Source organism: Cheilinus undulatus, linkage group 14 (assembly GCF_018320785.1).
Source record: "Cheilinus undulatus linkage group 14, ASM1832078v1, whole genome shotgun sequence".
NCBI lineage: Eukaryota > Metazoa > Chordata > Actinopteri > Labriformes > Labridae > Cheilinus > Cheilinus undulatus.
In genome coordinates this window covers 47,221,870-47,246,087 of record NC_054878.1, presented here as the reverse complement: position 1 = coordinate 47,246,087, position 24,218 = coordinate 47,221,870, and the positions used below count along the sequence as shown (strand labels likewise).

Genomic DNA, 24,218 nt, shown 5'->3' with positions numbered 1-24,218 from the left:
CCACGGCTGGGACATCAGTGAACAAAAACGCTCTGCTCTTGATTCAGAAAACGTGGATTGCCTCATGTTTTAGGTCAAAACACGGAGGAGCAAGATAGTACCAACATTTTTAAAATGTTTTTTCATTATAAACATGATGTCATCACCGCTGTAAGCGGCACAACTTAATTTATTTTTGTTTAACATTTAATTTCAAACCCGTTGGTTTGTTTTAAATTTGACCATCAGTACCAAAATGCCTGTTAAAGGCCTCTAAAAAGTGCAGGTGGATAAAAAAGTACATAAAAATTAACATTAACTACTTTTGCTTTTGGCTCATTATTTCTTCATTGCAATCTGTGATGTAATTTTGAGGGTCGTCTAGTGCAGGGGTTCCCAATATTTTCAGCCCGTGACCCCCAAAATAACTGCGTCAGAGATCTGGGACCCCTGCTTTCCCTGGAGGGGGGATAAAGAGCACAGTGTTGCATAAAACTTCATGTACAAAACTTACATTTTAGGTGGGTTTTTTTTTTTGTTGTTTTTTTTTTAACATTTACTTACATTTAAGCACAAATATTTCTTAATAACTATGTTTTTATTCAAAATTGAATTGTTTTTACAAAAATATATCAAATGTATGATAAGAAATCATATTAAAGTTCTCTTTGTTTTTTGGAAAGCATTCCGCAACTCCCCTACATGGTGATACATATTTATAAAAAATGTGCATAAATATTCAAATATAATTCAAAATCTGTAAAAAATAATGAATGAAATTCGAATAGGACTGTAGATAAATATTGAGAGCCCTAATAGAAAGGATATTCTGTTAGTTCTTATCTAGAATTAACACCAGTAGCCTCCTCAGGTGTTTCCATGATTGTAGTTTACATCCCACACATCAGGTACTGTATACAGCCTGAGCGCTCTGGTGTGCCCTCTAGTGGTTTCCTCCAGTAACAGGGGGCACATAAAGGCAGGTGTATTTACACGAGTGCAGCTGGGTGCAAACTCGAGGTGAAACAGCATAAATTCCTCCAGCGTGCTAAGAGGAGCAAAGACTAGATTATCAGACTGATTTAAATGGGACATATTTGGATTTTCTGTTATGATATCATTAAAGCATACAAGTGAATTTTAACGACTACTGCTGAGTGTAAAGTGTTTGATACTGTTGATCCAATCATGAACTACAGTAGAGAAAAAAACAGACTGAAGAGGGCCGTTGGACTGATATGATCCGTTCCCTCTCAGGAGGAAGTCAGGATTTGATGAATGTCACACAGCAGGAAATCCACCAGAGAGGTAACTCTGACAAATCATTTATAGCCAAAAACAGAGCTTTTTAGTTGTGCCTTTCTCAAATTATCTTAAATAACTGGAAATATATCCAGCCCTGTATATTGGTGCAGCAAAAGAACTATTGCATTGCTATAAGAGTTCATTCTGAGCCAGGAAAAACCATGAGAGGATGTGAACACCATCTCTCAAGGGTAAAAAGAGGGCTAAACTCAAACAATCAGCAGAAATCTGATCACAGCATCTACACCAACCAGGTGCTTGATGTGACAAACCTGATAGGATAAAAATCCTCCTCCATCTCCAGAATCAGAGCAAGAATTAAGGACTAAAAGGTTCAGAGAGCTTCCTTTGTGTTAAGTCACTATTTTCCCCATAAAGATGGATAACTACAGAGGGAGAGAGATTTAAAAAAGACAGTCCTGGAGCGCTAATTGCCAAGTTTAACATTAAGAACGAGCAGCAGAGGCCAGGGGAGGTGCTGCCGCGATCCGGAGGAGCCAAAAACCCCTATTTGCATCAAGTGCCACCAGAATAGCAGCGACTCCCCCGCACACCATCAGCGGGCAGATGAGATTATTCATCTACTTGCAAATTGGCACATCAAAGTCAAACTGGAGGAGAGCTGGCAGAGGACCGTGGGGCTGAGGGCCGGGGCGAGCACACGGCGTGATTAGGAGCCGAGGAACAGATTCAGCCTCCATATGTGACGAGCCCTTCAACAAACCCTCACATGATGATACGAACGCAGACATTTAAATATTTGATCCGAATTATGTGTTTGTTAAAGAGCGGCAGTGTGGCAGCTGTGTACACAGAGAGCACGGTTTATCGGGGTACATTTATGTCTGACTAGCAGCATTATCGAAATACCTTCACATTCAAAGACAGCTTTTAAGACTCACTGCTGCTGAGGGAAGGAGGGATGCTGCTTTGCTGGTCTGTTATTCGTGGTTTATTGGAGGGGTGTGCTTTTAATCTGTTGGTGTTTTTGATACAGTTGTATAGAAACTTGGGAGGAAAATTTCAATGAAAAAAGACACTTGAAATCTACACGATACATGATTCAACCTAGCAACGTGAACAAAACTGGGAGAACTCCCAAAAGGAATTAAACTAGAATAAAACGAAGCTTAAACAAAGAATCTGATCCAAAATAACCCCTAAAACTCTGAAAACTCACAAGTCTTATTGTCCAGCTACCCGATACACTCCAGTCTAAATCTAGCCCTCTACTGGGATCAGGATCCTCCCAAGTTTTGGAATAGTAGAAGTATTCCTAACCCTTTAAACCCAGAGGATCTCGATCCAGCTGTGGTTTTGCTGTGAGATCGTGTGCCCCCATCCATGTTTGTTTCTCAAACACAGTACAACACAGCTCTGCACAACCCGGCGCAGCAACAGTTTCAGCCTTTTCTCGTTGTGAATCTTTGGTCTGAACTTGGCTTTAGTCTGTGTATTGTGCCATATTCTAAAACAGACCGGATGCTTTCTACAGTCTTATTCCTGTTTGGCCAATCTACTCAATGAGGATTTCTGTGTTTTCTTAAGTTTCAATTGCTTAAAATGATTTATTTGTAATAAAGGTTGGGTATGGTTTGGTACCGGTGCTAAATCGATACTTTATAAACGGTACCAGTACCTAAACAGTGCCCTTATTTCACTTTTAGGAGGAAAAGAAATGCTAATAGTCAATGGCAATAAAAATACTTTTCAACATAGTAACAATAAACTTAAACAATATAAACTTCTTAAAGGTCAGATATTTGACCCTTTTAAGACAAGTTTATATCGGTCTCAGAGGTCCCCAAAACATGCCTGTGGAGTTTGTTGCTGAAAAAACCCTCCAGTATTGGATTGTTACGTGTCTAAAACCCCCTCTGTTTCAGCCCTGCTCAGAACGAGCGGTTTCTGTGTCTGTGGCTTTAAATGTTAGTGAGCTTTCTGACTCTGCCCCTCTCAGGAAATAGATGTGGCTCTCCTAATCCTCAGGAGAAGGTGCCAATTCACAATCAACCCAAGAATCAGAAAACTGTAAAGTACAAGTTCAGCATGAAAACATTCCAACGAATCACCGACAATGAGCTCTGTCGGCGACAAAATATGTAATCGAGTATTTTCTCATCTTTCACTTTTCTCATTACAGAGCTGTTAGCTATGAAGTTGGGGTAACTGTGCAATGACAAAAACATCTGAAGACAAAAGGAGTCATCAAATACTTCTCAAAACAAAGCAACACATTTCTGTTTGCATTCAGAGTAAAAAGCATTGGAAAGACTTGAAAATCTTCTGAATACAGCATGGAAAGTGAGTGTGTGATGCAGTGTGATAAACATGATGTTAGTTCTACAGTTTAATATTTCTGCCCTATTGTGAATTCTTGCCCTTTACCTTTTGTTATAAGTTGCCCATGTTTTATTCATATTTTACACCCCTATTGATACCCCAGCCAAGCCTTACAAGAGCGTTGTATTTTTATCGGCTCTACCTTGGCACCTTTGTCAGGGCTCTTCCTCAGTAATTTCCAAGGATTTTAATAAATACATGATGTGATGACACAAAGATTTCATCTTCCTTGTGGTAAGTTTCAGAAGTTTGTAAGAAAAATAACTTACTGACCAAGAAACAGGGTAAGATAAATGATTAGGTGCTTTCAGAAAAGCTCCTCTATCCAGCTTTAACAATGTCCACTCTTTTTCTTGGAGGTGGGCTGATATAAAGGAGAGGCAACAACAGTTTTATGGAGAATTCAAAGGGGCTGCTTTCAAAAGTCAGGATGCAATAATATAGAACAGAGGACTGCTTTGTTAAATAGAAGGCCACAGCTCTGAATATAAAATTTCAACAAATAATAATGTTTTTTAGTGGCCTTGGACCCAAAAGTTTAACAAAGAAATATTTTTAATGTTTTTAAACTAATTTATTTTTATGTAACTGTATTTGGTTCAATTCAACTCATGTTTGTTAAAAACGTGTAGGCTCCAAGTGCTGGAGAAGAAACTTCTTTTTCTATGCTTTCATGCATATTCTATTAAAATAATCAGATTATAATCAAGTAAAAATTTAAAGCCTCAAAAGTTCCCCTTCCTTAAAGTCAGTCTGGTTTGGTTTAGCAAAGATGAAGCAGATGTGCTGCCCTCTAAGGGCATTTAATGTCATTGTAACAGTTCTGTATATAGCTAAAAGACGCATCTTTTTGTTTGACTGTTTTGGCCTTTCACGGCTACCATACTTCAGTTCAGAGAAAAGCTGAGGGCGCTTTCACATAAGGCCCAGTTGTTTCCAACCGCGCTGCGGTGCAATTCCTCCCCCTGCTGGATTGCTTTCACACTAGCAACATCGAACCGTACCCGGGTGCACTCGCGTATTTACTCAGCCAGAAACAGCCGGTGGTGGTATGCACGTAGCTGGTTTACAACCCCGCAAAGGAGGAGAAAGAAGAAGAAGCTATCATAGCAACCACTGGGGTCATGACCTGAGCGAAGATTATTTTTGTTTTGACCTGGCAAAAAGTCCATGGATGATTAAAACCACTTTTAAGATGCCAGCAACTTCGCTGTTCCTATCTGCACATCTACTACAGCTCAGAGGATTAAATGGGCTTGTGCTGCACAGATACAGCGGCTTTTGAGGTGACAGGAGACTTTTATTGCCTGTGCACCTCCTCTCACTGACTCCAACTTGTGTTCATCTGTAAGGTGAGTCACAACAGACCGTTTATTGACTGGATTCTGATGATTTCCGCTCTTTATTGAGGAAAAATGTGAACAAACTGCCGCACTGTGCAAAGAAGTTTAGCTTTTGTGATGATGTCATAAAGCTGATAAGACGCTCTGTCCTGTATCCGAGTGCGGTTGCATTCACATCTCAGCCGAACCGTGCCAGAGTCCACTTAATCTCGCCCGAGATCACCTCCCCAAGTGGGCCTGGGCGCAGTTCATTGGCATTAACACTACCAAAGCAAACCGGACTTTTGGCTAAAGTGCACCTGGATCCGGGACCAGGCCCCTAGTGTGACAGACACCTAAGTGGCAGACATGAGTCAGCTAATGTTAGCTTGAGCTAGCAGTTTTAAGTTCGCTTTTATAGAATGATGGAAACACATGCCTGTGAGTATGGTTATTTTGGACTACTTGTGAGGATGTATGATGAAGATGTGTAATGGAGTCCTGTTTGGAGTACCCAGCAAAACCCTGGACAGGCTTCAGTACATCCAAAACTCTGCAGCCAGAGTTCTCACCCGCACTAGACCCTGGCAACATATCACTCCGACCCTCATCCACCTCCACTGGCTCCCTATCAAGTCCTGTATCAACTACAAAGTCCTCCTCCGCACATACAAATCTCTCCATGCTCTGGCTCCCCAGTACCTTTCTGATCTCCTCCATCCGTACACACCATCCCGCAACCTTCGTTCTTCAGACACCGGCCTACTTTCCATGCCCAAAACCAAACTCCGAACCTATGGAGACAGAGCCTTCAGTGCTGCAGCCCCCACCCTCTGGAACACTCTTCCTGCAGACATCTGTAGCGCTCCATCTCTGGACATTTTCAAAAAAACGCCTCAAGCACCACCTGTTCACCACAGCCTACAGTCTTCACTAAACCACCCCTTACACTCATCCTACCCCTCACATAGTTTGTCCATGTCTATGTGTTCCTGTAAAGCGCCCTTGGGTTTCTTGAAAGGCACTATATAAATTCAACATATTATTATTATTATTATGTGTGATTTAAGGTTCTGTTTTTACAGTTAGTAAAAAACTGCTATCGCAATGCTAATTTTTGTTAGCCTGTAAATGGGATTTTCCATTATATGTTAGCATTAAGCTAACAGACCTTTTTTGAAGAAAGTGCCTTTGTGTGTAAGGTCTTAATAAACGGCCAAACCAAGAAGAAACGGTCTCTCATTTACCAAAGAATTGTTTATCTATCTGCCAAACTAAACCTGAATGTTCAGGGAGGGCAGAAAAGCTGATTTTGCTTGTGTTTCCACGGCCAATGTTCAAGCCTTAGTTGTAGCGGTGGGAATTCAAGCCATGTTTAGAGATTGGGATCATCTGGCTCAGAAATAAGAGTCGGTTTTTGGGCTACAAAAAGGCTCTTCATTTTAGCCATTTTAACTATTTCATATCTTTAAATAAAAGATGGCTCCTATAGTTTTAATAAGAGCTTACAACTAGTGCAGACAACACAGGACTACTGCTACAGGATTTCACAGTTTCCTTTAAAAGCATGTTAAAGGCTAAAGAGAGAGATACTGCTAAAGTGGCACCACTTCCCTGTTAGCTCTGCACAGCTTAACTTTGGTTTCAGCCAACATTAGCCCTGTGTTGTCTGACTCCACCCTTTAGGGTCAAATAGGTATCCTATACCCAACAGAGAAGTGCTGAGAAAGTAAGGTGGTACTGATCGGTTATTATGGGACTTTTCTCAACTTTTAACAATGAAAACACAAATAACTGTGCACCATAAAGAGCCAAACTGAATCAGACAGCTAGGTGGAAATGCAGCCTAAATCCAACTACATGCAGCAGAAAAGCACAGACTATAATAATAGCATCTAACTCTGTTGCATTGTCTCATCATGTCCTGCCTTCTTTGAGGACCCTGCAGGGAGTCTCACACTGAGCGGATGTGTCAGTGAGCACTCAGGTAGATTTTAGGGGCAACCTGTCCTGAAATTTTAAGGAGTTCAGATGTGAAAACAGCAGTGTTGAAATCTAACTGAGTCTGAGTAAAATGTACATTTAAAAAAATCAAAACTTTCACCAAATAATCACATTTCAGATTTCCAACATGCAATAAACATACATATCAGACCGAGATGGCCTTTTCTGAGACGTGCTTAGAAGATCCAGTGTATGGATGTTTATTCCATTACAAGCCTGGCTGAATTAGAACTACATCTGTGGTGCAAGAAGGATGGGGGTATTCAACACACCTACTATCAAATGTTGGTTAAGCTGCATGCATGTGTGAGTGTGTCTTACTTTGGAACTGCTGATGTCCACCATGTTGACGGTAGTTTCCTTGTTGGTAGCTGCTCGGTGGCGGAGTGTTGCTGTACTGTCCACCATGCTGGTTTCTGTTCAGATTGTGACTGAAGGAGGAGAAGAGAAGGTATAGGGAGAGTTTAATTAACAAAAGCATGTCTCTGACATCGGATCATTTAAACAACCATATTGAAGTTTTCTTCTGCAGAGACTTGCAGTCTATGATAGCTGTGCCTGACTGAACACCAGTGTCATTTATGTCCCTCTTGTCCTGGTTCCTTTAGACACAGAGAGGATAAGCCCTGGAGCGGCTGGTCCTTGACCACCTGTGCTCCCTGGTGAGCTCGTCCATGGGCCCGCTGCAATTCGCGTACCAGCCTGGCATCGGAGTGGACAACCCCATCATCTTCCTCCTCCATCGAGCTCTGTCTCACCTGGAGTCACCTGAGCTCTGTTCAGGTCCTCTTCCTGGACCTCAGCAGTGCTTTCAACACCATCAGGCCGGACATCCTGGGGGACAAGCTGGAGCTGTCTGGAGTGGACCAACACTTCACATGCTGGATTGTGGACTACCTCACCAACCGCCCACAGTATGTGAGGACTCGGGACTGTGTGTCAGAGACTGTCCTCTGCAGTGTAGGGGCCCCCCAGGGAACGGTGCTGGCGCCGTTCCTCTTCACCCTCTACACTGCTGACTTCTTCCACCTGTCACCTGCAGAAGTTCTCTGACGACTCTGCCATCGTCAGCCTCATCACAGATGGGGACGACCGGTCATACAGAGGACTCATACAGGACTTTGTGGACTGGTGCCAGCAGAACCACCTCCAGATTAACGCTGGTAAGACCAGGGAGCTGGTTGTGGACTTCCGTCGGCGCCCCCACTCCCCCCCATCACCAGTGAACATCCAGGGAAGGGACATTGAGATGGTGACATCTTATAAGTACCTGGGTGTTCATCTGAACCATAAACTGGACTGGACTGATAACACCACTTCACCTAACAAAAAAGGTCAGAGCAGACTATCTGCTCAGGAGGCTGAGGTCTTTTGGGGTGCAGGGGGCACTCCTGAAGACCTTCTATGACTCTGTTGTGGCCTCGGCCATCTTCTACGGCGTGGTCTGCTGGGGGAGCAGCATCACAGTAGCTGACAGAAAGAGGCTGGACAAACTTATAAAGAAGGCCAGCTCTGTCCTGGGATGCCCTCTGGAATCTGTGGAGGAGAGGAGGATGACAGCCGAGCTGTCATCCATGATGGACAAAGACTCCCACCCCCTCCAACACACACTCACTGCACTAAGGGGCTCCATTAGTGACAGGATGCTACACCCCAAGTGTGTGAAGGAGAGGTACCGCAGGTCTTTCCTTCCTGCAGCTGTCAGACTCCACAACAGAAACTGCTCCAAGTAATTGTGCTAATTTATATGTATAATCTGTACACGTGTTTGTGTGTATATATATATAAATGTGTGTGTGTGTATATATATATATGTGTAAATATATATATGTGTATATATGTGTGTATATATATATATATATATATGTATATATATGTGTGTGTGTATATATATATAGATATATATATATATATAGATATATATATATATATATATATATATATATATATCTATATCTATATATATATACATATATATATACATACAGGTGTACATATTAATATCTCCACCACACCCAATCTGTAATATACCCAACCTGTACATAACTGTTTTTAAATACTATTTACTATACTATAATTTGTAAGTTGACATCCTTATATTCCATATTTTTGTATTTATTAGTGCTCTTGCAACACTTCTCTTATTTGTACTCTATTTCTATTGTGTTTCTGTCGCCAATGGCCTGCTTGGTCTAAGATACTTTTTGCTGCTGTAAAAATTGGAATTTCTCCTTGTGGGACTAATAAAGGAATATCTTATCTTATCTCTTAAAAAATATTCACCCCCGTGGATGTTTATCCCTTTTATTGATTTCATAAATCAAGCATGGTCAATAAAATTTAGCTTAAAAAAAAAAAAAAAAAAAAAAAAAAATATATATATATATATATATATACACAAAAAAATCCCACTTATCATTTCAGTGAAAACCGATTTCTACAAAGTAATGCCAATTAAATAAAAATCTGTAATGTAAAATAAGTGACTGCAGAAATATTCCCTCCTTCTAGTCAGTATTTAGTCACCTTTAGCTGCAGTTACTGCTCTAAGTCTGTGTGGATAGGTCTCAGTCAGGCTCAAACATCTGGACACAAGCCTTTCAGGGCGCTGCTGAGAGGCATCCCCACAGCCTGATGCTGCCACCACCATGCTCCACAGTGGGAATGGTGTGTTTGTGGTGATGTCAGTGTTTGGCGTCTTGTCTGATGGTCAAAAAGCTCCATTCTGCTCTCATCAGACCAAAGAACTTTCTTCCTCTTGACCATGGAGTCTCCCATAGTCCTTCTGGTGAACTCTAGTCCAGATTGAATCTGAGTTTTCTTCAACAGTGTCTTTCAGTGTCTGCAGAGTCTCTCCATCTCAGCTGCTGAAGCTTGAAACCCCTTCAGAGTAGTTATAGGTGTCTTGGTGGTCTCTCTCACTAGTCTCCTTTTTGCACGCCCACTCAGTGTGTGAGGACGGTCTGATCTAGGCAGATTTACACATGTGACATATTCCTTCATTTCTTCATGATGGATTCAACTGAACTCTGGGGGATGTTCAGAGACCTGGAGATGTTTCTGTCTCCATCCCCTGACTTAGACTTTTCAATCACCTTTTCTCTGAGAGTTCTTTTGTCTTTGTGGTGTAATGGTAGCCAGGAATACTGATGAACCAGTGACTGGACCTTCCAGACACAGGTGTCTTTATACTACAATCACTGAGACACATTCACTGACCTCAGGTGATCCCCATTTCACTAAGTGTGAGACGACTAGCACCAACCATCGATTTGTCAAAAAAGCCTAATTCTATTGGCCACTGATTGATAAAATCAATAAAAGTTTAACAAATCAAAGGTTTTTAAATCATTAGGAAATCAAACTATAGTGGAAACATCCATATTCTGGCAAAACACACAACAGTAAAGGATTTAAAAATAGAGAAAAATAAAAGCTCCCACTCTTTACTACTTTCTGCAGATTTTTTGTTCTCACCATCATCGGAGCACCTGCCTGTTTGGCCCCATCAAGCACATAACTGCCTGAATTACTGAGTTAACGACTTAGTTTAGACAGAAAAGAAAAAAATTGGAATACATCGTGTTTGTTCGAATCCGTGCATAATTAATTCCCAAACACGGCACAGTCAGACTGAGCCAGATGTTCAATTATTCACATTTCCTTAATGATAATATCAATGTGTAGAGGAGAGAGCTTAGATCATAATCAAGCATGGCTGGTTAATGGTGATGTTAGGGGGGGAGAAACAAACATTTAAACACATTTTCCATTTAAATAATACTGTAATCCTCTCTGCATGTGAAGACTGACTCAGTGCAGAATCAGCAGGCATTGTTTAACATCATCAGATGTTTGTGAAGCAGGTGTGTTTGTTCAAGTTTAGAGGTTTCTGACTGTTTATTTAGCCCTGTGAAAATGTGAAACAGCCTGAGAGCAGCTACAAATGAGGATTTACATAATGTTAGGGGTTTTTTCCATTATAGATTTACTTACTGAGTAGAAATATACTCAAATCATTGTAAGAAATGCATCACTGTATCGGTTCTGGATACTTTATATCAGTGTTACTCAACCCTGCTCAGCCAAAGAGCCAAATTGATGAGAAATACCTTTGCGAGAGCCACAATCTGGGGGTGGGGGCAAAAACTGGGTGAGAAGTGACAAAAAATTAAGGGAAAAAGTGGCAAAAACTGGTTGGAAAATTGACAAAGATATGTGGAGAAAGTGGCAGAAACGGGGTGAGAAGTGACAAAAAATTTTGGGGAAAAAAGGGGCAAAAACTGGGTGAAAAGTGACAAAAAAAGGGGGGAAAAGTGACAAAAACTGAGTGAGAAGAAATAAAAATTTTGGGAAAAAGTGGCAAAAACTGGGTGAGAACTAACAAAAAATTGGGGGGAAAATGTGGCAAAAACTGGGTGAGAACTAACAAAAAATTTGGGGGAAAAAGGGGCAAAAACTGGGTGAGAAGTGACAAAAAAATTTGGGAAAAAGGGGCAAAAACTGGGTGAGAAGTGACAAAAAAAGTGGGGGAAAAAATGACAAAAACTGTTTGAGAAGTGACAAAAAATTTGGGGAAAAAGTGGCAAAAACTGGGTGAACACTGACAAAAAATTGGGGGGAAAAATGGCAAAAACTGGTTTGAAAGGTGACAAAAATTTGAGGAAAAGTTGGCAAAAACTGGGTAAAAAGTGACAAAAATGGGGGAGAAAAAGTGGCAGATACTGGAATTTGAAATGGAGAATTTCTGAGGTCAAAGTTTCCCTTAATCAAAATTTTCTGGGGGAAAAATATTTCGAATTAAGACATAAAAGAGCCACAAATCATTATAAAAAGAGCCACAAGGGGCTCAAGAGCCACACGTTGAGTATCACTGATCTATATACAAGATTTAATCATGTTCTTTTTAAAGAAACTAGACTGGTAGACAAAAATGCAAAACATTCGGGTCCCTACAGTTCTTTAAAAATACAAGTAAAGGACTATTTGCACAGGGTTAGTATTGTCAAAGTGTTTGGTGGAGCTCACTTCTACTGAGTGAAATCTGTATCCCAGATAATCCCACATAAAAAGTGCCCTTGCCTTCATGAAGCCTACACAGACAGATTTAATACGACCATTTTCAAAACCTGTTCATTGCATCGTCTGTTACATGAACCCTCTGAGACCTGAGCTATGTTTTTAACCATTCTGTCTCTCCTGGACTTTTTGTCTTTCAAAGCTTGTAAAACATCCACCCTGTGGTTTACAGTCAGGCTCTGAACATCCTTTTATCAGGACAACCTGGACTTGAAGAACGTGTGCTGCAGTAATGTCGCTGAAATTTAAAAAAGTTATGGGACTATAAGGACGAAAGAAAAAACTAAATGGAAAATAAAATTCAAAAGTGTTTATGTCTGGGAGTGCAGATGGTCAAGTGGTTTAAGGCGCTATCCATGTACGCAGGCGGCCTGGGTTCGAATCCGGCCTGTGGCCCCTTACCACATGTCTCTCCCCACTCTCTTCCCTGTTTCCAAATCTATCCATTGTCCTTCCTCTTAATAAAGGCATGAAAAGGCCCAAAAATAAATCTAAAAAAGAAAAAAAAAAAAAAAAAAAAAAAAAAAAATGGAATTTATGTCTCACACGCTAAACAATAATGACTCTTTTGGCACAAGCTTGTTCTCCCATCTCTTGGGAACCAAAAAGTGAAACCACAATCATTCAGTGACAAAAAGTATTTAAAATATTTACATAATTATTTAAAAAGTCTGTGCGCTTTTGGGAATTTGATTGTTATTCGAAGCAGTTCCTGTCTGCAGTGACACAGAGGGACACGTCACAGTCTCTCTTTCTCTCTCAGGCTCTCCTCCAGTTCTTAAGTGTTTGCACAGACACTGTTCTGCAAAGCATGACCTGATGATAAAATAGCCTGCCATTGGTTGTCACAGCCTAGTCACAAAGCATTGTGGGAGACAAACAGACAATATGGCGGCAATTGTAGCCACTAGCAGCAGTGAGGATTAAAAAAATCGGAGTTACTGGTTGCAGGCTTGCTGGAAAACATTCTGTAAGAGCAACGAAAGCGTGGATAGTGTCATTAGAACGGCACAAAGGAAGACCTTCAGACAAAAACAACAAGTAAGTGGCTTTGATTTATGGTTCAAAAGTTACTTAACTTTGAGCAACACATTTCTCTTCTTATCATACACAACAACACCGGTCTCAGAAGGTTTTTAACTAAACAGTTGTGCATACATTTGAGCTGAAAGTAGAACGAAAAACTGACAACAATGAAAAGAAAAAAATAAGTTGTCAGAAACAATGTATAAGTTTCTATTTCTAAGCTTTAAACTGCAGTTGAACTAAAAAGTAGAACAGCATACATTCATGTTTTCTGACAAATAAATACAAGGTTTAATTGCCCATTTCAGGATAGAGTACTACTCAATTCAGAATTTAAAGCATTCATTTGTCGTTGATCATCTGACTGTTTCAGCTGATCAGCCATATCCCACTTTATTGAATTGTTTTAATTTCAGTAACTTATTTCCATTAATCTGGGTGGACGGTACAAGCACTAATACGAGCAATAAAAAACATAAAGACCTCAAAGTCTTGCGTTTAAGACTTTTAAAATCTTAAAGATTTTAAAAGTCTTATATGGTTAAATTCAAGTGGTTTAATTCATTTGTAACCTTTTAATACTTCTTAGGAACCTAAGGAAGCCCTGATAGCCCACATGCCCAAGTGTAGCCTGTTTAGCAGACATATTTAAACATGATTAGAATGTGCAGGCAGCTGAACTGAGATACAGCTACCTGGCAATGACGCCACTGTAAAGATTAGTAATGAGATCAGTAAACTCACCCCAGAGCCCTATGGGCAGACTGGTCAAGGTGAACCTGCTGCCTGTTTGGATTGAAGCCCAGCTGGGGTCTCCATGGCTGCCTGTTTCCTCTCTCCCAGTCCCCTGGCTTCAAAACCTTATTGGGAATCCTGGAAAAAAGAGAGAAAATGAAATAACAAGGACAGCATTTAGAGAAAAATACTTTTACAAGTAAAGAGCACAGAAAACTTTCATTAACCATTTAGACCCTGGTAGTTCTAAAGGGGGCTCATCATTTAGACCCTGGTAGTTCTAAAGGGGGTCATCATTTAGACCCTGGTAGTTCTAAAGGGGGTCATCATTTAGACCCTGGTAGTTCTAAAGGGGGTCATCATTTAGACCCTGGTAGTTCTAAAGGGGGTCATCATTTAGACCCTGGTAGTTCTAAAGGGGGTCATCATTTAGACCCTGGTAGTTCTAAAGGGGGTCATCATTTAGACCCTGGTAGTTATAAAGGGGGGTCATCATTTAGACCCTGGTAGTTCTAAAGGGGGTCATCATTTAGACCCTGGTAGTTATAAAGGGGGCTCATCATTTAGACCCTGGTAGTTCTAAAGGGGGTCATCATTTAGACCCTGGTAGTTCTAAAGGGGGTCATCATTTAGACCCTGGTAGTTCTAAAGGGTGTTATCATTTAGACCCTGGGAGTTCTAAAGGGGGGCCGTATTTAGACCCTGGTAGTACTAAAGGGGGTCATCAGTTCGACCCGGGGAGTTCCAAAGGGGTCATCATTGAGACCCTGGGAGTTCTAAAGGGTTTCATCATTTAGACCCTGGTAGATCTAAAGCGGGGTCATCATTTAGACCCTGGTAGTTTTAAAGGGGGTCATCATTTAGACCCTGGTAGTTCTAAAGGGGCTCATTTAGACCCTGGTAGCTCTAAAGGGGCTCATTTAGACCCTGGTAGTTCTAAAGGGGGTCATCATTTAGACCCTGGTAGTTCTAAAGGGGCTCATTTAGACCCTGGTAGCTCTAAAGGGGCTCATTTAGACCCTGGTAGTTCAAAAGGGGGGGGTCATCATTTAGACCCTGGTAGTTCTAAAGGGGGTCATCATTTAGACCCTGGTAGTTATAAAGGGGGCTCATCATTTAGACCCTGGTAGTTCTAAAGGGGGTCATCATTTAGACCCTGGTAGTTCTAAAGGGGGTCATCATTTAGACCCTGGTAGTTATAAAGGGGGGGTCATCATATAGACCCTGGTAGTTCTAAAACGGGGGTCATCATGTAGACCCTGGTAGTTCTAAAGGGGGCTCATCATTTAGACCAGGGGTGTCCAAACTATGGCCTGGGGGCCAAATGCGGCCCGTGGTCCAACTTTGATTGGCCCGCAGCAAATTCTAGAAATAAAATAAAGTATGGCCCACATTTGAACACAAAGCTGATGCTTGACTGTACTGTACTTCATAGTTTCAGCACAAGATAGTGCATCTGTAAACTAACATCTTGACAAAAAGAATTTATTGATGTGTTTTTGAGACTAGTTTGAGACAACTCTGTACATGGTAAACATATTGGCAACCATAATGTTAATGATATCTTGTTTTCTTACTCCTTGATAGGTTATGGCAGCAAATAGCAGTAACCAATAATATTCCAGGGGCAGAGCTAGTGGTAGTTAGGACCAAATAGGGTCCCCTCACATCTGATTGGTGTCCCCAGAAACCTGGAAGTTATTATGTATTTGCCCTGTCAGCCATTAAATTAAGCATTTAGCATTAGTTTAGGCAGGCCACAGAGTCAAGCTCTGATCAGCTGTTTGTTCTAATCGTGCTATTGACCAATTGCTCTCGTGATGCCTTATTTAAACTGCTCCTCCTTTATTCTGCTTCTGACTTAATCAATGTCACATACCTCGCCTTGCAGATATAAAAAGTGGCCCTAACATCCTTATATATGTCTGTATGTGGCCCTCAGTGGAAAAAATTTGGACAGCCCTGATTTTGATCATGGTTGTTCTATAGGGGGTCATCATTTAGACCCTGGTAGTTCTAAAGGGGGGGTCATCATTTAGACCCTGGTAGTTCTAAAGGGGGTCATCTTTTAGACCCTGGTAGTTCTAAAGGGGCTCATCATTCAGATCCTGGTAGTTCTAAAGGGGGTCATCATTCAGACCCTGGTAGTTCTAAAGGGGGTCATCATTCAGATCCTGGTAGTTCTAAAGGGGGTCATCATTCAGACCCTGGTAGTTCTAAAGGGGGTCATCATTCAGACCCTGGTAGTTCTAAAGGGGGTCATCATTCAGACCCTGGTAGTTCTAAAGGGGGTCATCATTCAGATCCTGGTAGTTCTAAAGGGGGGTCATCATTCAGACCCTGGTAGTTCTAAAGGGGGTCATCATTCAGACCCTGGTAGTTCTAAAGGGGCATATCATTCAGATCCTGGTAGTTCTATAGGGGGTCATCATTCAGACCCTGGTAGTTCTAAAGGGGCATATCATTCAGATCCTGGTAGTTCTATAGGGGGTCATTATTCAGACCCTGGAAGTTCTAAAGGGGGCTCATCATTTAGACCCTGGTAGTTCTAAAGGGGGCTCATCATTCAGACCCTGGTAGTTCTAAAGGGGGCTCATCATTCAGACCCTGGTAGTTCTAAAGAAAGTTACATTTTGATGAAGGGTCATAATTTTGTCCTCATCTATCGCTGTAGAAAAATGGCAGTTTAATCAGACTTTCACCACATTACTTTATCAAAAAAGAGCAAACAACCACACATAAAGCTCCTCTAGCAGAGAAGGTGTTTTTTTTCACAGCTCCTGAAGCTTCAGCTTGAATTTTGGCCACAGACAAACTCTTTTATGAACTATGGCAGTGCTAGCCTGTTGAGCTTAGCTATGTCCTTGAGCTGCTCATGTCTACTACCTCATGTTGACCTGTCACTGTAATGAATATATCAGACAGTATGTTTGTCAAATCACCTTCTGAGAATTGTTTTTGAAAAGTCCTTCCCTTCTCAAACTTTCCCAGATGAATGTGAAATATCTCCATGGATATGGATATCTGTTGTGTAGGGTTAGTTAGAATCCGTCTTAACTCATTTCACTGATAACTTTCAACAATGTGAATACGCTCATGCACATATGTACAGCCCTAAGATTGTTTAACATTTTCAGTAGAAGTTAATTGTTTTCAACTGGAGAGGATGACACAAGGTCAGGAATATTCAGAGTAACATGTTTCTGGTTTTGATCTCTTTGTGTGATTTGTAAAATAAGAAAAAATGTTGAATGACATGCCAAGCCTTTAACAATAAAGAGTGCGAAATGAAAGAACTTAACACTTGAAAAGAGAGGAATTAAACGTTATTAAAGCATTCCTGGAAATAAGTTGAACAAAAAGAAAAAGCCTCACTTGGCTGCAGGTAGGAGGGCCGCCTTGAACACAAAGTCATCTGCATACTGTGGATCCTTGAACTTCACTCTGGGAAGAGAAAGAAACATCACTTTCAATTAAAGCATAAAGCAGCTTCCATTAGCTCATAGTTTTATCAAAAAGGAGCGTTTGGAAAAAGGAAATATCTCCACTATAGTGGGGCGAGAGTGAGTTTGTGATGCTGGGTATTATTCTGTGATTAAGTGTCGTCATTTTCTTCTCAAGCTGCCTGCTACTACTTCACCGTGTCATTTTCAACAGGAATGTCTTTTCACCCTGGGAGAATGGCTGCATGCTCCTATTATTCTAATGACAGGTGGGTGTACGGATACACGCCGCTCCTCGCTGACATGTGAGTGAAGATAATCAACTGTGGAGCTGTGCTGAAAATATCTGTAGGGATGGATATCAAGGGAGACACTGCGACTGGAAAAAATATATGAAAGAAGGAACGTCTGCTGTCTAGGTGTATGTGTGTTTATATTCATACAGAAAAACAGGACACGGTAAAGTGTCGATTTTAATCCCAGTGCTGTGATTTAGAGCTGCATGTCAAGGTTTATTGTGGGTTTCTGGCTTCAAACTGCAGGTTTTTAGTCCTACAGAGCCAAACTAAAAGCTCAGACTGATATGTAATTGAATCAGTAAGTCAACACTGCAAACTACAGCTGAGAAACAACCACTGTTCAACCAGCAGGTTGGATGTATGAGCATTTAAATTCTCATTCGTCAGACTGGAGACCAGTACGGTGGCTGAGAAGGGTCACAACACATGCAAACGCCACAAAACCTGCAAATTCAGAAAACACCAGTAGTGATTTTACAACATGTGCGCTGCAAATGCCAAAACATCTACCAACTCAGAAAACACCTGAAAACTAAAAAAACACCTGCAAACTCAAAAAACACCTGCAAACTCAAAAAACACCTGCAAACTCAGAAACGGAAATGTTTCCAGGGGACCATAATCAGTGACGGACCCAGATCCTGTTTATGTCGGCCAAAACGGAGTTGTTTTCAAAGAGGTAAGTAAACCCATGGTTTTGATCTGGGTTTGCATGTTTTTTCTGAGTTTGCATGTTTTGTCTGAGTTTGCGTGTGTTTTCTGAGTTTGCGTGTGTTTTCTGAGTTTGCGTGTGTTTTCTGAGTTTGCCGTAGTTTTCTGAGTTTGCATGTGTTTTCTGAGTTTGCAGGTGTTTTCTGAGTTTGCCGTAGTTTTCTGAGTTTGCATGTGTTTTCTGAGTTTGCATGTGTTTTGTGAATATGCAAGTGTTTTTGCTTTTGCATGTGTTGTGACCCTTCTCGGCCACTGTAGACCAGAGACAAAACCCCAAGACCATGGGGGAGCTTAGCTAATGTAGGAGGAGTATGTAAATAACAGATAACTTCGCCTTTCTCAGGCTGATTTAATGATTTATTGCATTTTTTTAGTTCACATTTTATTTCTGCTTTGCCTCTTTGCACTTCACTGAGATGTTCAACTTCAGCTAAAGAAACAAAATAACTAGAAAATCTAGAGTTTCTTACCCGATGGCACTGTTCTGTGAAATGTCCCGCAGCATTGGGATGGGTGATACCACTATCCTGAAGGACAAACATCAGAAAAGGATGAATAAATAAACAGGTCAGAGTCGACAGTTTGAGCCGGCTCTCCTTCAGCAGGGCGGAGTTACAGGGTTAAGATCAGAAATGAGGTCAGAATGTACAGAAGTGAGAATAAAGCGGGCGTTTCCTTACTTATCTGGTAGAATAGGGTCGTCATCAAGATTTAATGTACCTTGGATTCCATGGCACAGCTCTGCAGGGATCTCAGTGCCCTGAAAGGAGACAAAGAGAGTGGATTTTACTGTCAGGGTTTATTTGTGTTATCTTTACCCCTTTTATGGGATATGGAGATGAAGTTAATCAGAAGTTGTACGGTATTAGCTCCCATTTCTAGTTGGTGGTAATAGCATATATCCCACAGCTTATACTTTATTCAGGTGCTGAGGAGAGGGGGAAAAGGGGAACAGGTCTCGCTGCTCTGCCGCTCTTGCAGCGGACGCTGGAGGCAGACTTTTCTTCTTCGTGTGTTTAAATATGACGGCTACTTCCTCTTCTTCATTGGAGGTTTAATAATGGTTAGAAACCATGCTTACTAGCATTGCTGCTGCCAAAATCCGGTCTCATTTGTTTTCTTCTTTAAATGGTTTGGATGTGTTCATAGTTGGACTACGTGCACCAAACCGTGACCGTTTGGGACAATACGAAAACTGTTACACCCCTATTTAACAGTATTAAAAACATTCACCACCCTTTCCTACTCCAGTGTTGAAATCCCTGTTTTATCCAGTTTAGGCTGTTTGCTTACCTAAGACTAAAAGTGAAGGTAAAGTCCTCATGATTTGTTCAAGGAAAATTTGGCTTTTGGGAAGAAATTTTAATAACTATAGCTGTCTGGAAGTGAAATTTTCTCATTATTCTGCCCTCCCTGAACGTTCCGGTTTAGTTTGGCAGATAGATAAACATTTCTATGTGAAATGAGAGACCATTTCTTCTTGGTTTGGCCGTTTATTAAGACCTCACACACAAAGGCACTTTCTTCAGTAAAACTGTATAATAACAGAGAATAAAGTTTGTCACTATACGGATTTAAAATAACATTTTCACAGTAACCAAACTGTATTACACATCTTAGCATGATGCTCTGTAAAGCTAACATACCATCTGCAATCTTCTCACACAAAGGAAAAAAGTACTGTTAGCTTAATGCTAACACATAATGGAAAATCCCATTTACAGGCTAACGAAAGTTAGCATCATGATCGCGGTTATTTTTAAACTATTAAAACGAAAACTTAAATCACACATTTTCAACACACAGCCTGATAAGTAGTCCAAAATAACCATACTCACAGGCAACTGTTTACAACATTCTTTAAAGCAAATTTAACCCTTGTGCCTTCTTCAAATTTACTACCCTCTTTACACCTACGAGGCAAAAATGTACGTGTACAGAAAAACTGCCATTAAATCAGCATACATCAATATTTTTCCTGCTTTTTTTCATAAATCTTTTTAACAACTTCAGACCTGCTCAAAACTACAAAAAATTTCAATAATTCTCAGAATTTTAACCCTTTTAATGCCAGTTTGATTATTTGAAATATCATTTTTTACTGCAAAAAAAGCAATAACTGAATTATTTTCCATAAAATAAATAGTAGAAAGATGGGGCTTTGGAGGCGAGACGAGTCTTGGATGGGTCAAAGATTAGCAACAAAACTGATTTGACTGCATTTGTATTTTTTACGTAATGTCAGAAATACCCTCTTGACATCTTCGAGGCAAAAATGCCCCCATTGACTTCCATTAAAACCATGTTTTTTAATCTCACTGTCGTTGCAGTATAAAATCTGGACTCTTTAATGTCAGCATTTCAATGTGAAGAAATCTAGTGAAATTTGACATTTTTACCGTATTCCACCAGATTCAACCATTTACTCATTGTAGGACCATGCACCAAATTCTTGTATTTTTGCCCGTTATATTGTGGAGAGTTTTGTGTGAGTTTAAAAGAGTTAACATTCTAAGAACTGTTGAACGTTTGGTAGTTTTGAGCAAGTCTGCAGTTGTTAAAAAGATTTATGAAAAAAAGTAGAAAAAAATATCAATGTATGCTGATTTAATGGCAGTTTTTTTTTTTAACGTGTACATTTTTGCCTTAAGAGTGTCCAGTGGGTGCCTTAATGTTAAAACTGGCACAACATAAAAATACAAGTGCAATGGAATCAATTTTGTTGCTAATCTTTGACCCATGCAAGACTCATATCAGCACCAAAGCCCCATCTTTCCACTATTAATTTTATGGAAAATAACTCACTTTTTGTGTTTTTTTTGTAGTAAAAAATAAAATATTTCAAATAAGCAAACTGGCATTCAAAGGGTTAAAATCTTGAAAATTATTGAATATTTGGTAGTTTTGAGCAAGTCTGAAGTTGTTAAAGAGATTTATGAAAAATAAAGTAGAAAAAAATATTGATGTATGCTGATTTAATAGCAGTTTTTTTGTACGTGTACATTTTTGAGGGTACAAAATTAATTGAGAGAGTATGAAGGACATTTAAGAGTAAAACTGGATTTCAAAAATTTAACTAGGAAGAAAAGTTCCTGTAAAAATTCATGCCACAAGCTGTAAAATTGACAAAATGATCACAAATTAAAAAAAAAAAAAAAAGTTGATAAAAAATGGCCAAAATTGCCTGAGGAGGGCACAAGGGTTAAAACTGCTAGCTCAAGCTGACATTAGCCGACTCAAGTCTGCCACTTAGCTGCGCCCTCCTGCTTCTCTACACACAGAGCTATATACAGAACTGTTATAATGACATTAAATGCCCTTAGAGGGCAACACACTCATCAGTATCTGATGAACAGACTTAAGACACATTTTTATTCTGATTGCTCTTTGGGGGCTTCTGGTGCTCTGTTAATAAATGTGGACTTAATCAGGATGACTTTTGTGCACCTTTTATCAGGTTATGCTGCCACCTGGTGGAGGTCCGAAACACTACACAGCTAAGTTGACAGACCAGACACTAGATAACAACATTATCAGGCAAACTCACTCCTAAATGATGGGTAATCTGCATTGGCTGCAAAAACCTGCTGGTGCTATCCCTGGAGGAAAGTAGATCAAACTGGCCTTGCTGGAGGTAAATCTGCTCTGATCTGTTAATGTCTAAAATTCTTAATTTTAAGTCTTGTTCATTTGGAAGAAGCCAGATGACACCTGCAAAGCCACACACACATCTGCAGCAATGACGCAGCACATTTTTGATTTAATGTGAGAGTTTGATACCACAGAAGAAGACTATGATTAGGAAGCAGCTGACTGTGAGGAGAGGGGAGCGTCTCAGCTGTGTGATGCATCACAACTCAGCAAAGACAAAGGCATGCATTATCAGATCATTTACTGTCGTTAGCCGGAAGACCCTTTTCTCATATGCCACGTTTTCAGAGAGAGAGCTGTGGAAAGTTTTACCTCTTCAGATTCTGTGCGGTAGAGTTCGTGAATGAAGTCGAAGAGCGGGTGAGACTTTCCGAGGAACAACACGTCACTTCCCAGACTGTTCCTTTTCACTGGAACAGACAGAACAGCAGCTTTAACCACTGGTCAGACTGGAGAGATGCTTGTTTGCACCAGTGATGTGATTAAAATGACCTAACCTGTCTTACGATAGAACGTTTAGCTATAAGATGTAATGAAAGGCCATGAAAGCGGTACCAAGAAGTTCAAATATTACCGATTTCTTGGTTTTGAAAATGCAGAACCAGGTCCTTAAGAGATGCAACTCTACTAAGCACAGAATCACACTTATTGTAGAAGGGAAGGGGTAGCAAAAAAGAAATGAATAGTGACAGTACTGCTCACCTTCCTCAGGTGTGAGGTCAGGGTAGACGTCAGCCAGAGCTGCCCTCAGCCGACGTTCATCCACGAAAGGCAACAAAGCCACACCTTAAAAGATCACACACAAAAACATCAGAATCTAGACTTAGGTAGTTCCTGATCCAGAGATGACTGAGTACAGCATAAAGAAACTTAGGGCCAGGAAGATAATAAACCAGAGTTGATGAGGTTTAGTTTCACTTTTGCTGTCAGAAGAGCTATCACGGTTCTTAGGGTCTCAATATTTAGGGAGCATGAGCAGAAATAATCAAATCTGTGTTCACATGTGCAAGTCAATCCTTCTGATGGGTGATTCCACATGCACCTTTACATGGAAGCTGATTGAAGTGAGCATTTAATCAGAATAAAAGCTAAAGCACAGAACTGTCCTGCTAGTCTGGTCTACTGACAAAAAATAAACAAAACAAACAAAACAGTGCAGGTATCACTGATGTAGTAGAAACAAGAGGAGGAGGAGGAAGAGGAGGAGGAAGACTAACAGGAGGACCAGCAAAAGTAAGAGTATGAGAGGTAGCAGAGGGGGAAGTAGGAGTAGGAGGAAGCGTTGTTGATAATCTATCAATCTATTTATAATTTCCTTTATTTCTGTAGAAAAGTTTCTCACCTTGCCAGGCGTATTTCTTGCCGTTGAGATCAATAGCAAAGTCTTCTGGGTAGAAGTCGATGATGGAGGACTCCTGTATCAAAAAATATGTGAAAAGAAAATGAAGGATGTGAAAACGACAGCCTCTGGAGCAATGATTATCAACTGGCGGCCCGGGGGCCTGATATGGCTTCCTGTCTGGCCCCCAGAAGATCATTAGATTCAAGAAAAAGAGGAAAAGAAGATGTTGTGGTTTTAAGAGTATCCCTTGGCTTTAAATGTCTGCAGAATGACTTCACATTTGATATGTTTTTACAGAAATTTACTGTCATAATTAGTAGATATTTAAAAAAGAGTTAAGGCTGGCTGAAGTGTTGCAAAACTGAACAGATAAAGTGGTGAAAAGAGGTTAGAGAGTAGCAAAAATAGCTGATAAGTGGTGAAATGGGTTTTAAAGTGGCAACAAAGGACAAAAATTGGCAGAAAAAGAGGTGAAAAGAGGTTAAATTGTGGCAAGAATTGGTAAAAGAGAAAAAAGGGGCAAAGAATACAAAAAAATGGTTACAAATGATAAATAAAGTGCAAAAAAGTAATGAAAATGGGTTAAAAAGTGGCAAAAAATAGAAGAACAATGGCAAAATGGACACGAGTGGCATAAAGGGGATAAAAACATGCAGGAAAAGTGGTTTAAATGGGTAAAAGAACGGTCAAAATTGTGTTATAGAGGCAAAAAGTAACAAAAATATGTTAAAAGTGGCAAAAATTGGTTTTAAAGTTGCAAAAATTGTTTAAAAAGTAACAAAAAAGGATTCAAAAGTGGCAAAAATGGATAAATTTGGGGATAAAAGGGGGATAAAACATGCAAGAAAATTGGTTTTAAAAGGGGTTAAAATCTTGCAAAAAAAATTTGGTTAAAGAGGCAAAAAGGGGTTTAACGTGTCAAAAATGAGTTAATACTAATACTAAATCACACTTGTGGAGGGCCCATCCTCTGGGATTT

The 24,218-nt window shown here is 40.3% G+C and overlaps 1 protein-coding gene across 1 annotated transcript in view; it reads right to left on the bottom strand.

Annotated features, from left to right (window-relative positions):
* The window catches only part of xrn2 (5'-3' exoribonuclease 2), a 99,512-nt gene that overhangs the window by 33,312 nt on the left and 41,982 nt on the right, over positions 1-24,218 (bottom strand). Inside the window, exons 21-28 of the mRNA XM_041805417.1 lie at positions 23,240-23,312; positions 22,600-22,683; positions 22,210-22,307; positions 18,927-19,006; positions 18,717-18,773; positions 17,169-17,237; positions 13,803-13,931; positions 7,275-7,384 (exon numbers count right to left, since the gene is read on the bottom strand). Of these exons, the coding sequence (XP_041661351.1) occupies positions 7,275-7,384; positions 13,803-13,931; positions 17,169-17,237; positions 18,717-18,773; positions 18,927-19,006; positions 22,210-22,307; positions 22,600-22,683; positions 23,240-23,312 (700 nt within the window). The remainder of the gene's footprint in view (positions 1-7,274; positions 7,385-13,802; positions 13,932-17,168; positions 17,238-18,716; positions 18,774-18,926; positions 19,007-22,209; positions 22,308-22,599; positions 22,684-23,239; positions 23,313-24,218) is intronic.